This window comes from Meleagris gallopavo, chromosome 9 (genome assembly GCF_905368555.1).
Source record: "Meleagris gallopavo chromosome 9, MGAL_WU_HG_1.1, whole genome shotgun sequence".
Classification (NCBI taxonomy): Eukaryota; Metazoa; Chordata; class Aves; order Galliformes; family Phasianidae; genus Meleagris; species Meleagris gallopavo.
Genome location: NC_139412.1, coordinates 16,522,388 through 16,537,403, shown reverse-complemented (window position 1 = coordinate 16,537,403; position 15,016 = coordinate 16,522,388). Strand labels below are relative to the sequence as shown.

General features: G+C 41.7%; 1 protein-coding gene across 10 annotated transcripts in view; it reads right to left on the bottom strand.

Moving 5' to 3' along the window:
- The window catches only part of LOC104912215 (uncharacterized), a 53,729-nt gene that overhangs the window by 14,093 nt on the left and 24,620 nt on the right, over positions 1-15,016 (bottom strand). For 7 of the 10 annotated variants that reach the window (XM_085230792.1, XM_085230794.1, XM_019618313.3 and 4 more), the window contains exons 2-6: positions 13,197-13,273; positions 8,222-8,390; positions 5,337-5,466; positions 2,707-2,865; positions 1,331-1,396 (exon numbers count right to left, since the gene is read on the bottom strand). In XM_085230792.1, the coding sequence (XP_085086918.1) occupies positions 1,331-1,396; positions 2,707-2,865; positions 5,337-5,466; positions 8,222-8,390; positions 13,197-13,263 (591 nt within the window). In that variant the 5' untranslated portion in view covers positions 13,264-13,273. Of the gene's footprint in view, positions 1-1,330; positions 1,397-2,706; positions 2,866-5,336; positions 5,467-8,221; positions 8,391-13,196; positions 13,274-15,016 lie in introns of those variants that run through there. The other 3 variants (XM_085230795.1, XM_085230797.1, XM_085230796.1) reach the window with 2 other exon arrangements.

Below are 15,016 nucleotides of genomic sequence, written 5' to 3'. Positions count from 1 at the left end.
ATGACGACTTTTAGTTTTAATAAACATATTAGGAAGATTTCTGCTTAGCCAAACTGCTCACCAAAAAAAATACTGGGGTAAAGAAACAGATGCTGCACTGCAGAAATTAGCCAGATTCCTAGGGAACTGGTGAGAAAAAGAAAGAACCTTTCAGCAGGGGAATTCTGTAAAATATGGAAGAGGGGAAAAAAGTTTTGCTCTGTTCCCACCTTTCTTTCTCATAGGGAATGAGAATGAAAAACCGAAAAATCTGTGAAACTGCAGTGTCAGAAAGAGAAGGGTTTTTTTACATTGTAAGGAATAAACAGTATGGAAGCTTACAAAATGAAGTATTTTAGTAAAAGTGTAAAACAGGAGCTGCATTAACAAAAAGATACATGAAAGTAACAATAAAATAGGTAATTTATTAGAAAGTAATGGCAATCTAAGTTACTTAGATCAGTTTGGGTTCTAGAGGTGTCTGAGCAGAAGTCATTTAGAAGTGGGAATCAGTACTTTATCTTTCTATTCCTAAAGGAAAGGATCAAGGGATGACTATGCAGGAAAGCATCTGATCTCAACCGTAGACAGGGAAGCTGAGCTGCTTTCTCTCTCTCTCCTTTTTCAAAGGCTGGAGAAGGAGAGAATGGAAGTGAGTTTCCTCAGCAATGGGCTGGCATGAAGCATTTGGGAGTGTGGGGTGGGCAGGAACTCCACTCAGCTCAACCAGCAGGGACAGTCAAGGAGAAAACCAACAAAGCACCTTGCAAAAACATGATCTCTGTACATTTTGCCAGGCTGGTCAAGGAATAGAATGTCTTGTCCTGACAGCAGAACTTGCTGCCTGTGATAGTCACTTGTCATCCGGAGTAAATGGCAAATCAATGCAGAGCTTTTCCTGAGCAATACGTGGTGTAGAAAGGACGGATCCTGCATTTACCACCAGTGATGAGAAGCAGGCCATTGCTTGCAAGCCACTGGTAGACAGGTGTTATTAAGCTGTAAGTGCTGCTGGGTATTTGGGCATGGCGTCATGGAAGAGGAGATGAAGTGCTTCTAGTCCTCCTATCTTATCCGGTTTTCTGCTGTGTAACTTTAAAGACTTATACTGTGTTACAGAGATGACTACACTGTTCACACAAACTCCTTTCCAGTAGATTTCTGCCTTTATTTGGTTCTTATTGAAAACTCTGTGAGAGATATGATTTCAATACCGTTGACACCACTCTGGACTGTTCATGAGCAGTTTGCTACAACATACTCTAACCCAGGATAGATAAAGTGAGTACTGTAATGGCTCCATACAGACATCACACATGCTAGTTTATTAGCAGGAAGAGTAGCTATTTACCTGTTCATCTTCACTGTCTGTCCCGCCTAAACTCAAAGAGCTATGACGTTGAACAGGGTTGGAGGACTGTGGGATAAAATAAGGAAGAGGGTAAGTCAAGGGAAGGATCACAACGAATCACCTGGGACTGGATGTGCAGCATTAAAATTATGAAAAAATACAAGAGGAAAGTTATAGGAAGGGTGACTGCAATGTCCCTGCCTCACAGAATACCTCTCATTTGTTTACTGGGGACCAGACATGAGGTAGGGAAACTTTATCCTGCTACAAGATATGCCTTAAAGGTTGACCTCAAAGAACCAAAATGCTCTGCTGGATGTATATGCAACAGGGCAACATGCACTTTAATGTGGAATTGAACCAACACATTTTTAAAAGTTATTTTAGTTTTCGGCTTATTGTTTTAAGAACTTTGAGTTGACAAATGCTTGCATACTCACTCAGATCCAAAATCACGCATCTGCTATAGAAAGGCTATTCATAAGAAAGATAACTCCAAGTCTCTTTAGAGCCCATCAACACCTATTCTCATCATACTCATGAGATCCTAACTTGCCTGACAATTCAATTAATATTGCCCTGATTCTGAACTATTTCATTCTAAAACCAGTAATTGTTTAAAATTCTTCTGCAGTCCCATTACTTTTGTTTTCCCTATTAGCTTTAAAGCACCATAAATATCTTTCTCTTTCATGTGTGCAGGAAGCTGCCAATCTGTCCAGCTCTTTGGTGCTCAGAGACATGGGAAGTCTGCGCAGTGTGTGTATCTCAGCTTGTTCTCAGGCTGGGAGTGGTACAATCACACTAACACAACACTCACCCATGAATACTTCACTCCTTATGCTTTCTGCCCTGTGGACCTGCCAGGAGACACTACCTTTCCCGAAGGCATTCAGAGATGTCCTATCAACTGTCTTACTCTCCTCCTTCCTTTATGATATAGATTGCAAATGCCCCACCAGTCTACATAAAGCCCAAAAAACTGTACATGTATCCCTCACAGTGATGAGTCCACCAAATTCATAGATAACTCATTCTAGTTCTGACTGATGGGTACCATCACAAGATGCCTGGCAGTAGAAAGAGCTTTAAACCACCAGACAGTTCATTAATGCAATCAGACTTCAACAAACCAAGGAATTATGCTTGTTCCTCATTCACAAATGTGTGCCTGAAATGGATGACTCCAGAGGTGCTTTACACAAACATCATGTCTTAACACCATAGGATTGCATAAACAGAATAAAAAATGACATCAAAACACAAGTTTGTGTGTACGGAGGCTTTATCAAAGTGAGCAAAAAGGCCTTTCCCTTCCTCAAACGGATTTTATTTTTTCAGTGCAGAAGGTTCCTAAAGTGATGTAACAACTGTACCTTGCTTGGCGAATCGGTCAGAACTTCATGAAGGGTTGAAATGTCAGGAGGGCTTCTAGGTAATCCATCATCCTCCGAAACTGTGCCGGCATCTTCCGTTTTCTTTCCAGTGATAACAAGTGGAGGAGATCCAAGCCTGATGTTCTGCTGCAGCTGAAGCTGTGGTTAAAGAGCAATTTAGACTTTCAATGGCATTATCTACATTTCAGAAACTTTTACCCCAGTTGGTTCTATTAGACTTGAGAAGTCTTTTACTTAACAAAAATATTTGAAGGAACAAGCTATTCACAGAAAAAAGAAAAAAAAGAAGCATTAATTAAATTTTATTTAATTATATCCATCAAGGACTCATACTTAGAACAGACTTCCATGCAAAGCTAGCTTAAAAATCACTTTTATTCAGTAAGTTATCCAAGACAAATTTCACCAGGCAAGAAAATTCATAGCAGTACAACTAAGTTTAGATTTAAGCTTTTATCTTAGGTTTAAAAATTCTCTAAATGATTACACATGCCAGGACACCCAAATAGTCCCAAAAGTACTGTGAGCCAGCAGTCCCCAACCCCAGGCTTATGAGGACAACTCTTCTTCCCAAAGCCCTTCCTTATCCCACCAGCTTGTCACCATCCTCTGCTGCACAAATCAGTAAGACCCACTTCTTACAAAAAGAGAACTTCATTCAATTTCTGGCCCACCCTAAGGAGCTGCTTGTTTGTTTGCCCCAGCATCACATCCCAGTTCTGTCTACAGCAAGAATGATAACAACGGTCAGGAACAACTTTGTAAAGGAGTATGGAAATTCTTTTTCAAGCCTGCACAAAAAAACGCTCTGGCAGGCCCTGACCCTCAAAAACAAAACAAAGTCTGTAACCTCACAAGGAGCCAGATGTTCCCTCCAACTAAAAAAGCTCCAAACTCAGGAAACACCATTACCTGAACTCCTGGCTTAAGTATTTCGACTGTGTCAAATCTGGAATATAGACAAGGTCTGAACAGCATTTTTGTGCTTCAACTAAAAAGACCTCATATCCCCAGGATAAACATGCAGTCCTCTTTTTTTCTGGATCTTTGCTTATTGAACTGACTTTGGAAATTCTACACCTAATTTTATGCTTTTCTCAAAGCTATGCATTCACTTCTATCCCTTTAAAACAGGTTTAAGCAGCTTGTTATTCAGTGGGATTCATTTGTCATTCATCCAATAGCTAAAGCAGTTACACAGGGTAGCACAATGCCATCCTCAACCTCCAGGCCCCCAATTTAATTGGCTTTCCTTCCCTCTTAGCCTGATCAGTCAAGTAAGTACCACCAATACAGTCTGCACAATCAAGACTGATGACAAACTGCACAAAGATTGCATTATAAGGGCAAAAAAATATGACATACAACATATATGTGCATTTAATGGGAAGAACACACAGTCAATTTTATTCTCCTCTTTCTTCACAATTTCCCATCTCTGACTTACTAAATTTATTGCACACAGACAGTAAAGTGGTAGGTGAGAAAATTTGAAGTTGCAGTTTTTCTTCTACTAGAAGAAGTTAATCTATGCTGCTAAGAAAATATCTGCTTTTGTTAGTGCTTGGCTTTTAATCCGACAACAGTCAGACACAAAACTAAGCTGTCTTTCATGGCTATGAAGTAGTGCTGGCAGTATTAAGCTACCATGCAGGATGACACACGGATGAGGAGAGGAGCTGGAGATAGCATGAAAAGAGCTTTTTTTCCTCAGTGAAGTTCTATCAGACACAAACATGACCTCCCCTGCTGCTCCTATTGTTGTGCAAAAAATACCCTGAATTGAAGGTTGGCTTACTTTGCATTCTCATGGAGGAACAAGTCTCTCTGTGCATCTTCTGTTTCTTAACATGTGATGCAATTGTGCTTTGCAACATGAAGTTCACACTGGGCCAAGGAAGAATTTCAATGGCCTTTGGCTGCCTTATCAACAGTTTGCTTTGGTCTCTGGAAAAACCTTAAACTCTTATCTCAGTGCTCTGAGCAGGGTAACTATTTGAACGCAATTAATGTAGCCAACAGTTGATAAGAGAGCTGTCAAGGAGGGATCGGTATGTGCTTTGGAAGAAGGAAGTGACCTAGCAGAAAACAGTATCCTCTGCTGGCAGAGAACGGAAGAATAATGAGATAAATAAAGCTGTCGTTAATAATGACCTGACATATCCATCATCCCACACACTTGCACAGACCCTGGTGCTAACGTGTACTGTGGAAAAAAAACGCAGCCAGAATTGAAAAAAAAAAAACAACAAAAAATCAAAAACCCAACAACTCCAAAAAACACAGTACAGATAAGTGGCCTTAACCCAAAAGCAGCAGCTATGAAGTAAAGAATGGGAATTCCATTGGAAGCAGACTTACTCATTAAGGAAAGATTCAGTTCACAGACTCTTGGACACACGTAAATTGCACAGTATGGGACCTGGACAAGGCTGGAAACACCACAACTATTCAAAGACACAGCTTCCAACAAGCAGAACTGATCCAAAGCAATTCTGCTTTGGATGCTTCAGTCAACAAAGATACGCAGCAGAGGCAACAAGCATGAGAGTTTCCTGGGAAACAACTAATAGAAGGCAGCATGATGAATGAGAAAAGGATGTTCTCACCTGCAAAGTTTTCACTCTTCCAGGTATGCATTCCTGAGATGATGTGTCACCCGCTGCACTTCCTGATACAGACTCAAAAATGAAGACACTGTCATGGGACAAGGCTTTGTTTCCCATGTTTCCCTTGGGCCTAGAAGGAAGGAAGAGTCAATGCCATAAGGTACAGCTCTCCAATACTTTTCCTTACATGGTGATCTTAAAGAAAAGGGAGTGAGATGCATCTCACTCAACAGCAAGCTAACTGACTGAGGTAGTCGTTGCTAGATCCTTCTACACCCAGGGGGAAAGAGGAAGAACTTTTTATGATGTTAATTGAATGGAAGTGTCTATTTTAGGATGGGAGCAGCATCAGCCTTGAACACACAACCTTTGTGGGCTAGAGAGGGAGTCCAGAGTCCAGGGTGATATGTCAGGTGATGATGACATTTAGTTCTTTCTCTCTGTATATATATCATAACAATTGGACTAGATGATCTTGAAGGTCTTTTCCAACCTAGATGATTCATTGATTCTACTTGCATTTGCAAAAGAATTACTGCATTTCTGCCTGGCAGCAACAAAAAGAGCATCAGATGAAATACACGTAGAATCAACTGTAGATTTCACACAGATGAGTCTTTTATGCGCAAACATTTGTGTGCGACTCCAGGCAGTGTATTTTTATTTGCACTGAAGTAAAAGACACACTGTTAGTTAAACACCTAGATGTTTTAGCTACTTTATTTCCAGCACTGCTTTTCCTGTGCAAAAGCTCAACTCATTCATGTGCAGCACCCCTGAAGCTGCTATGCCTAAGGACATGATGGGGCTTTCAACCCAGCACCTTAACACTGCCATCAGGGAAGCTTTTCTATTTCTATTCAAAACCCACACCTCTCAGAAAACAAAGAGGTAGTGGCAAATTATGCCCACTTCTCCTTCACAGATGACCAACCTCATGGATTCCCTGCAGCACCGTGGCATTTGGTACATCTGGGGTTCAGTCTCTGGATATTATTCAAAAAAGACTGCATGTTAAATGAAAACAAAAAGGAGGAGGAATGGAAAGAGTAGAAGGAGAAAAAAGAAGCAAAACCAATACTTCTGTCCTAAGAACAATAGCAAAACTGTTTTAGGATTGGCTTTGGTATTCAGCGTGCCAGGAACTGCAAGGCTCAGGACCTGACTACAGACTCTTCAAAGCTGTACTTCCATTGGCTTTCAAGATCAGGTCTTCCAAATGATTTGTCCAGTCAGCCTCTCTTGGTATCTATAAGGTGTGAGGTGTGCTCATGCCATGCAGAGTCTGGACAGGACAGGGTTTTCATGTAGCACAAACATACTTTTTTTTTTTTTTCCCCCCCCATAATCCAACCAACCCTGTGCCTAAAGGAAAAAAAATGGAGAGGTTTTACTCTCTGGTCTTACGAAACAGTTTTAAATCACTGGACAGCAGGAAGAAAAGGGCTGAGGAAAAAAGCAACTGTACTTGGAGGAAGGCAAGAGAAAAGTGTTCTCACACAGTCTCTGGAGCAGATAGTTGACTTTAAACCAGATCCCTCGTAAGGGCTATGGGGTAAGCTCAGTCATTCCTAAACCTTTGGGACCATATTAGCTGAGTCACTAAAATTCCCTTTACCCTAAGGAGGGGTTGTGTAGCCAGTTACTTACTCTGATAATATCACAGTAACAAATGAAAGAAATAAATGATTGTTTCCTTAAACCCAAATTGTTTTTATGATGCAATTGTATAATTACAACAGACAGAGTGGAGAATGGTAGCACAAGGAGGCACGAGAACCCATAAGAAAGTAATATCCATAAGTTACTCCACCAGGAGAAACCAGCAGCATCCAGCTGCACCTAGTATCTTTTTCAACGATATAGTGCATTTGGCAGCAATGCCGACTTCATGAGTCTCACACTCATGGCTTCTGCCAGTCTTATGCATCCAGTGTCCCCTCCAACAACATACTGCAAACCCTGGGAGGTGATCAGTGTACTGTCACACTTGGTCCGTCCAGTCCGTAGGTCTACAATCCAAGGCCTAAGATACACAAAGAGAGACCTGAGTAGTTCACATGGAAGGAGGGGAAGGCTGGAATGCAACCAAGTTACAGGCTGCAAGATACTGACCTGTGACACCCCTGGTGAGAGACATAACCGTGTTCAGAGAGTTGTCCTATTCCAGAAATAGAGCCAAGCAATGTAAGTGCTGTTGTAGCATAGATGGTCTATGGTTATAGGGGAAGCACTATTACCAGTGCAAGTTAATAGTTTCCATTTAAGCGAAAAAAGGACAATTTTCTGAATTGACTCCACTCTGGGACCAGAAAATTGTTCTGGGCACAAACTTCACTCATATGCACAGCTCTTCACGGTGGCTGACACAAAACTAGAGGTCTTCTGTTGCTCCCTGTACCTAAATGGTTGTGCAAGAAATTTAAACTAAGCAGCATTTTCATACTGAGAACACATAACTCTTTCTTTTCCCTTATCGCAACCAGAGGGCACAATTTATGCTAAAAAATAGCAACTCTACTTGGCATGTATTCCCTGCATTGCAGTATTCAATCATTCTCCTCTTGTAAAGCTGATGATTATCAGACCTTCCAGGACAGATTTCAAAGACTAAAACAGACCAAAACAATCTAGGCTCTATTCAGTTTTACAGTCTACAAGGTTGAACCACCCCTGCCCCTGGCTGCCCTCCCCCTCTCCTCCATGTTGGCTTTTGAAGCAAGTAGCAAAGAAAGAGGAAATTCCTGGAATTCCTTCATCAGCATTAGGGCTTGTTTTGCACAGACTTGGACGGAGGCTGCTCCTAAGGGGCCAACTTGTGCTTTCATCCTATTGCAGCAAGAGGTCTGCTTTTATTTATTTATTTTCCTTCCCCGCCAGCTTACCCAGCCTCCTTCGGTGAATGAAGTGTGTTAGCATTGAGCACATAGATGCTGACATCCCTGATGGACTGGCTAGGTTTTAAGTTACTCTCCCCTCTGCGAGGCGGAGGTTCTTTCCTTTTCTTCTTGGCAAAGAAGTTCTTGAAAGTCTGAAATCTGGATTTTTTCTTTCCTGCAATATGAGAAAAATGAAAATTTATGGAAGTTGGAGGTGTTGCTTAGCTTGGAGAACGTTTTTTCCTTAAATTCTGGAGGAAGCCTGTGGAGAGCCACGAGCAGGAGCAGCCCATTCAGTTCTAATCAGCTGCTTTGTAAATAATTCAGTGCCAGAGTCCTGTGAAAGGTGAAGCTGCAGTTCTTAGACAGGTTGCCTATAAAAGAAATGCTGGCCTTCAGCTGACAATGGTGCTGCCTACTTAGGTTCCAGTTTATGAAAAATGCACCTTATGTAGAGAACACTTCTATCTACAACTGAACAGTGATAACACAAATCATACTCAGTATAGTTTCAATAAAACAGTATTTTAAAATCTTTAATTTGCTTTGTTTATTTCTGCTTTTTCTTTATTCAGTGCTATAAGGACACAAAGAGATTAAAACTGGCAAGCGAATTTAAAAACCCTAAAACAAAAATATCTGTATTGCTCGAAATTAAAATCAGCTCCTCCAAGATCAGTGGAGCAAGCTGAAATTAAGATGCTCACCTGCAGGATCTGAAACCCCCAAACACAGCAGCTCTAAGAACACAGTTACAAAACTGTTGATTTCAGATTTTCTATTGTTGTTGAAGTGAAAAGAAATACAAAAAGAACAGCACAGACTGTAAGAGACGTAATTGATGTATTTCATTTTGAATAAACTAAGATATCATTATTATTTATATTTTCTTTCAATGCACAAGAGCTGCATTTTATTTATCACTGACTCTTACAGTGAAGGGTTGGTTTGGAGTGGTCTGGGCCAAGCTATTGTACTAAGACCCTTGTGGTGGACACAAATGCATATGCAGAGCAATAACATCACTGCGTATCAGAGCCAAATTCATTGTTCAATTAATACTTTACAGCAGTTGTCATAATGAATGTTCACAGCTGGAAGATTCCTGAATAAGCAAGGCATTCTTTCCACAGTTATTGTCTTTTCCCAGTGAAGATTTAGTCGGCAATGCTCCGTCTCAGCGTGTGCCCTGTACGTGTAGGGATTTCTGCCAGCAAGCCTTATCAGGGCTGAAACTGTGCCACCACACAGCTGCATCACACACCACACAGTAGCCACTCAGAGAAGTAAACAATGATGCTGAGATCTGCTCCCCCATCTCCTCGTGGCTCTCAGGCCCAGCGCCAGCAACATGCATCGTGACATACAAGAATGCAGCTGCCAAGGAAGACCTGCTCTTCACTTTTCCACTGCTTTGGGCTGTCTCTGGCTCTGAGCCATCTTTCAAGCAGTACAGTGTAAAACTGCCAATTCCAGTGTAAAACTGTAGATTCCTGCTCACCTAATGATGAGATGTGGAGCTCCCATGGAGGGTTTATCAGCAGAAGATCTCAAGAGCTGCTTCTCAGACAGTAAGTGAATGAGGTGGTCATGGAAAACAAACAGGATAAATTGACTCCCTCAGACTCCAGAACTGAGCACAAAGCTTTTGGATTTAAGACTCTCATGGAGCTCAGTGAGTTTCATGCTGGGCCCAGAGTGAGAGGTAAGAGAAGACAGATCACACAGCAATGAGAAGAGCATCGTGCCCACAGAGAACACAACTGTGTTGATCGAGACTTTAGAAACACCTCTCCATCATTACTGTCTTTCACATCAGTGGTTACACAACTTACATGGTATTCTCCCAGCAAATCTGACAAAGGGGAATTGGTTTACACTAGACGAGCAAAACAAAAGATTAAACATTTTCATGAAGCAGTGCCAGTCCAGGAATGCCTGCAAGGAAAATGCCATGCCAGGAAAAAAAAAATTACCAGTCCAGGAATGCCTGCAAGTGCATTCCGAAGCCTCAAAGAGCAGGAGAGCAAACTTGGCTGCATATGGAGAGCTGTCCTACACCAGGCAGCCATCAGTGGTATGGACAGTATGGACAGTGTGAGTACTACTGATGAGTGCAATTAGAGGCTAGTATTTCCAGAAGCAGCAAGTGAATGTTTGGAATACAAACAAAAAACCCCACTACCAACAACAAAAGAAGTGATCCTAAAAACATCTAAGGGAAAGATACAAGAGAAACAGATATTAAGACCTACCACAAAGGAGAACATTGTCAGAATACTACTCCAAACACTTGTTCAGATCAGAAATGGTGCTAGCTTTAGAAGAGAGACTATGGAAAGGTTTTGAGACCACCGCCAATTAGTAAACCTCAGCTGCCTTGGGACGATACCTGGGTACTGGTGCACAACACGGAGTCCTCCAGTGCAGACACATACTTCATTGCCTCCTCTAGACTCCAATGTATTACTGATGTCAGGGCACACTCCTCCAGCAATAATTCCTCTTCAGCTGCATTCTGCCCAGCTGCATATCTTCAGCTGCTTCAGAGTGAGAAACGCCACGTCTCTCTCAGCTCCAGAGGATGGGCAATTGCCATATTATGGCATGAGAAAGATGACTGCTAAATACTTTATGCTGCGCAGAGATGAAAACCATGGCAATGCTCTGCACTGGAGCATTTGATGAAGAAGACACCATTCAGAAGGACGGTGTTCATATCAATTCCTGCTGCAAACACTTGTGTATTTGTTCTGCACACTGTTGATGGCAGTGGTACATTTCCTTTATAGGTATCTACATTTAAGTGCCCTGTGATAAGGCCAATATATCATTACGTTGGTAGAGTGTTCTATGACAACTCAACTAATGATATGCACAAAGATCTTACTGCTTAAAATGGAAGAAAGTTGTTGCATAACAAACATCTAGTCAAAACAGGGTGAGAAAAACCCAAGCTCAGACAACTGCCTATTCCCCACTCACCCACTGATAGATATTGACTCATCATTTCCAAACGTTTGCAGTTGCCAAAATTCCATTTTAAGGCATTAAAAATAAAATACTATATTTAAAGGCTACTGTCCTAACAAGCAAAAGCCTTCCTGAAAATGAACTGCTTATTCTAACTGATTTAGCTCATTAGCTTATGATAAGAGAAAAGGAGCAGGGATAAGCATCTGCTTTCTCTATAATCTGTGTTGCTTCTTTTTTCTTCTGTTTGTCCATTGCCTCTCTCATTGCTTCTCCTGCGCACTGAAAGAATCAACACTCTCTCTGCTCACTGCATAGTTCTTTTCCATAACAACAAAGAAGATAAGAAGATGCTCTTTCCAGTGCAAAATTGAGAATGTAAAAAGCAGAGGGAGTATCTGATTTGGGAGCTCAATGATCATATTTAAATGGAACAGTTTATTCAGAGATACTCAGTTCTCTCTACTTCCTAAGGTGTGGTCAGGGCACACTTTCCTTTTTTTTTCCTCCAAATCCAGTAGATATTTTCACGCATTTCACAAAAGTACAGGATTAAAAACAAAGAAACCAACCAACAAAACAGACAAGATCCTCATAAGATGCCATTATTCTAGCTTCATTACAAACACTCAGCATTGCTAGACAGGCAATAAAATCAAGGAATTCAGCAAGGCTAGCATTGGATGCTGGTAGTTTGTGGACAGTTGTGCTGTCTCTACTTGAAAGGAGCAGCACGCACTAAAAGCCCTGTAAAACCAGTCAGACAATCTGGGAAAGCCCAAGAAATTAATCCAATTGACTTGACTGTGAAGGCTGGGAATTTCAGCCCCCAAAGCCTTTGGGTCACTGAAAGCTACGAAGAGGAAGAGGTGAGACAACTCTACATAGGATGTAAACAGGATATGTTTAAAAAGCAAGGTAGGATTTTTCAGGTCCAGTCAAGTGTCCCTTGAACAATTCTGTAATAGTGCAGCAACTTTTAACTTTCTTGAGGTTTGATTCAGTTGGAGACAGAAATGTCACTGCTTTTCCAAGAGCCAACACTGAGGACAGCAAGGCATTTCCTGCCTTGTCACCAGGGTTAGAATTTGATCTGTTTCCTGAACACTAGCAAACTAGCACAAAATCTGCATATGTGGGTTTTCTCGCAAGGTCACCAGTGTATCATGAACAACAGCGGCCAATGTGGTAAACTAGATTACAAATTTAGGAAACCAGCTGCTACTGAGCATCCAACATCACACTACCTTCACCCTTATCCATCTGCCATGTAAGGTTCAACTACGAGTCCCTTTGCCATCTGCTTCTCTCTTCTACCAATATTCTGTAGGCAGCAGATGTATTTCTAAGGAAAGAAGCAAGATGACTTTTGAAAAACACTGAAACATTGAAGACGATCATGAAATGTCAGTCAAGGGGAAAAAACCTATGAAGTGGTATGATAGTCACTGCTGAAATGCCTCAGCTTTCGTGGTATTCTTTGTATTTGCTTAGCTTCCCAGTACCAGACCAAACATTAGCACAGAGGATTTGCTTTTATTAAGACAACTCTGGTGCAAGGTATTTCCTCTTCCTTCAGATTATTCCATTCCCTCATGGCTGTTTGCATCAGCCCATGCCACTAGTTGACAAGATAAGTAACAAATGGCTGTCTGTGCCAAGACCAATGCATAAGGATGCAGCAGGGCACTCACAGCTCACACAGACACTCCAATACAACAGAGCTGGCTTACAGCATCCTTCATCACAGCAGACACAAACAGCCAGCTTTTCAAGCTCCAGTGTCCTGTTTTCTGAAAATCCAGGGCAGAACCAGAAAATTACCAGAAAACAGACCTCTAATAGGGCACATCAAGTGCCCTTCCTATAATATTGCCAGCTGACAAAGCCAAACAGAAAAAAAGTCAAAACAGAACTGCAAACCAGGTCCCTATAGATGGCCCTTTAACCTGAAGAAAACAAACCCTGGCTTCCAAATCAGCTATACAACCAGAAAACTCCTGCTTACCTGTGTACTCTTCGGCTGCCTCCCCTGGTTCAGGTGACTGTATGACGTCTGTTGGCCCCGTAGCCATGATATAGTCACTGAAATGGAGATTAAAGTACTAGTTAAATTTTAGTCCTCCTTCCCTGCAGACTATGATCCCACCTCACTTGAAGAAAGAGTGTGGCTGGATCCTGTCTAAAGCTGCAAATGCTCATCACAAACAGGGCTCACACACTTATTTTGTTTCTCAGCCACGGAACTCTTTTTCATCAGCACTTATTTCTCCAGTCAGAACTGATAGAGCAGCCTCACTTCGTGCCAGCACCTCTCTCTTTTTAAGAATCCGGGATCAAAGTTTGCATCTAAAGAAAATGTGACCAGCAAGGTCCGTCACGCTCCCCAGTGCCTGAATTGAGAATCTTTATGCATGCTGTTTGCTACAGACTGACAGCTCCATGCACAGTTCCACGTACAAAGCATCTCAAGTAAGAGCTCTGCCGCCAGGGTTGGCGTATTACAGTGCCCTCACAGCAGGCAGTCTGTCAGCATTATTAAAATTAGTTAAGCATCAGCACTGAACCATCATCCTGGGCTATGCTACATTTGTGGAAACCAATAGATCAAATTTATTTTGGATCCAGTGCAATCAGCTTTTAGCCACAAGCTTTGAAACCTTATCGCAAGCTGGGCTATTGATCAACCACATTAGCTGATGGCATCATCTTCCTCTCTGATGAAAACAAAAGTTCAGCCTAGTTTTAAGATCATTCAATGTTAACTGGCTCCACTTTGTATTTTCCAAGGCTCCTAAAAGGGCGTCTGTCAGAAACAAAGGAATGAAGCAGCAGACCGCAGGAGTTGCAGTACAAATGTCAGGCAACAATAGCAACGTGACAGTCCCGCACGGCAGCTCATAAATACTGCCCTTTGTTGGGGAAGATCCCTAAGTGATACCCTTACACAGCAAGCAATTCCAACCTGCTGTGGCAGGACTTTAAAAGGAAGAAATCTTTACAAACAAATGAAAATACCCACAAACAAATCCTGCCCACTTTTCTGCGTGGTCGGACAATTTTCCACTTCAAAGCGGTACATTGCTGCCAACTTAAATTGCTTAGGTATCTGCTTGGCCAGTTAGGAAACTATTGGATTTTTTCTCTATCAGCCACACCTCCAATCTGTCATGCCGGAAAGCACCAGCGCTTCTCCCAGCCCATGGACAGCCCTGCACCTAAGAGAACCTCAGATAAAACGAGGAGTGCAGAGGTGATGGGTGGTGATGGGCTGCGGCTTTCTTCTGCTTCAGTTCATCTTTAGCAGTGGAACAGGAGTGCATTAATCCAAACAATCTCATCTCACCTTGCAAAAATACAATGAAAGTCACTGCAGGGACCAGGATTGGTTATACCTTTTCTAAATAAGATGCACTGAGGACAGTTTTGAAACAACTGCTAAACAGTATTCAGAAGCAACCGTAAGTAACACTTCTAAGATTTTTTTCTTTTGGATAATAATAATCACCCAGCATTTCTCCGTTTTACCCTCAGGTCTCATCAACTATCCTTGGAAATGTCTGCATCTCCTGGGCATTTCAACTCAAATAGTCATCTGCAGATCTTCTCATGCAGACTCTGTCTTAAGAAGAAATTCTGATTCATTTTTTCCCATTGATTTACACACCATGCAGATTGATGTTCTGATTTTTCTTTAGGGAAAGGAAAATGCATTTGAAATAAAGCATCAAGGAAGCACTCAATGAATGTACAAGGACAAACTGGCAAGTCCTCACAGTTGAGCTTATTTTCACAGAACATGAGTGGCACTGACATTTGGCTCATTTG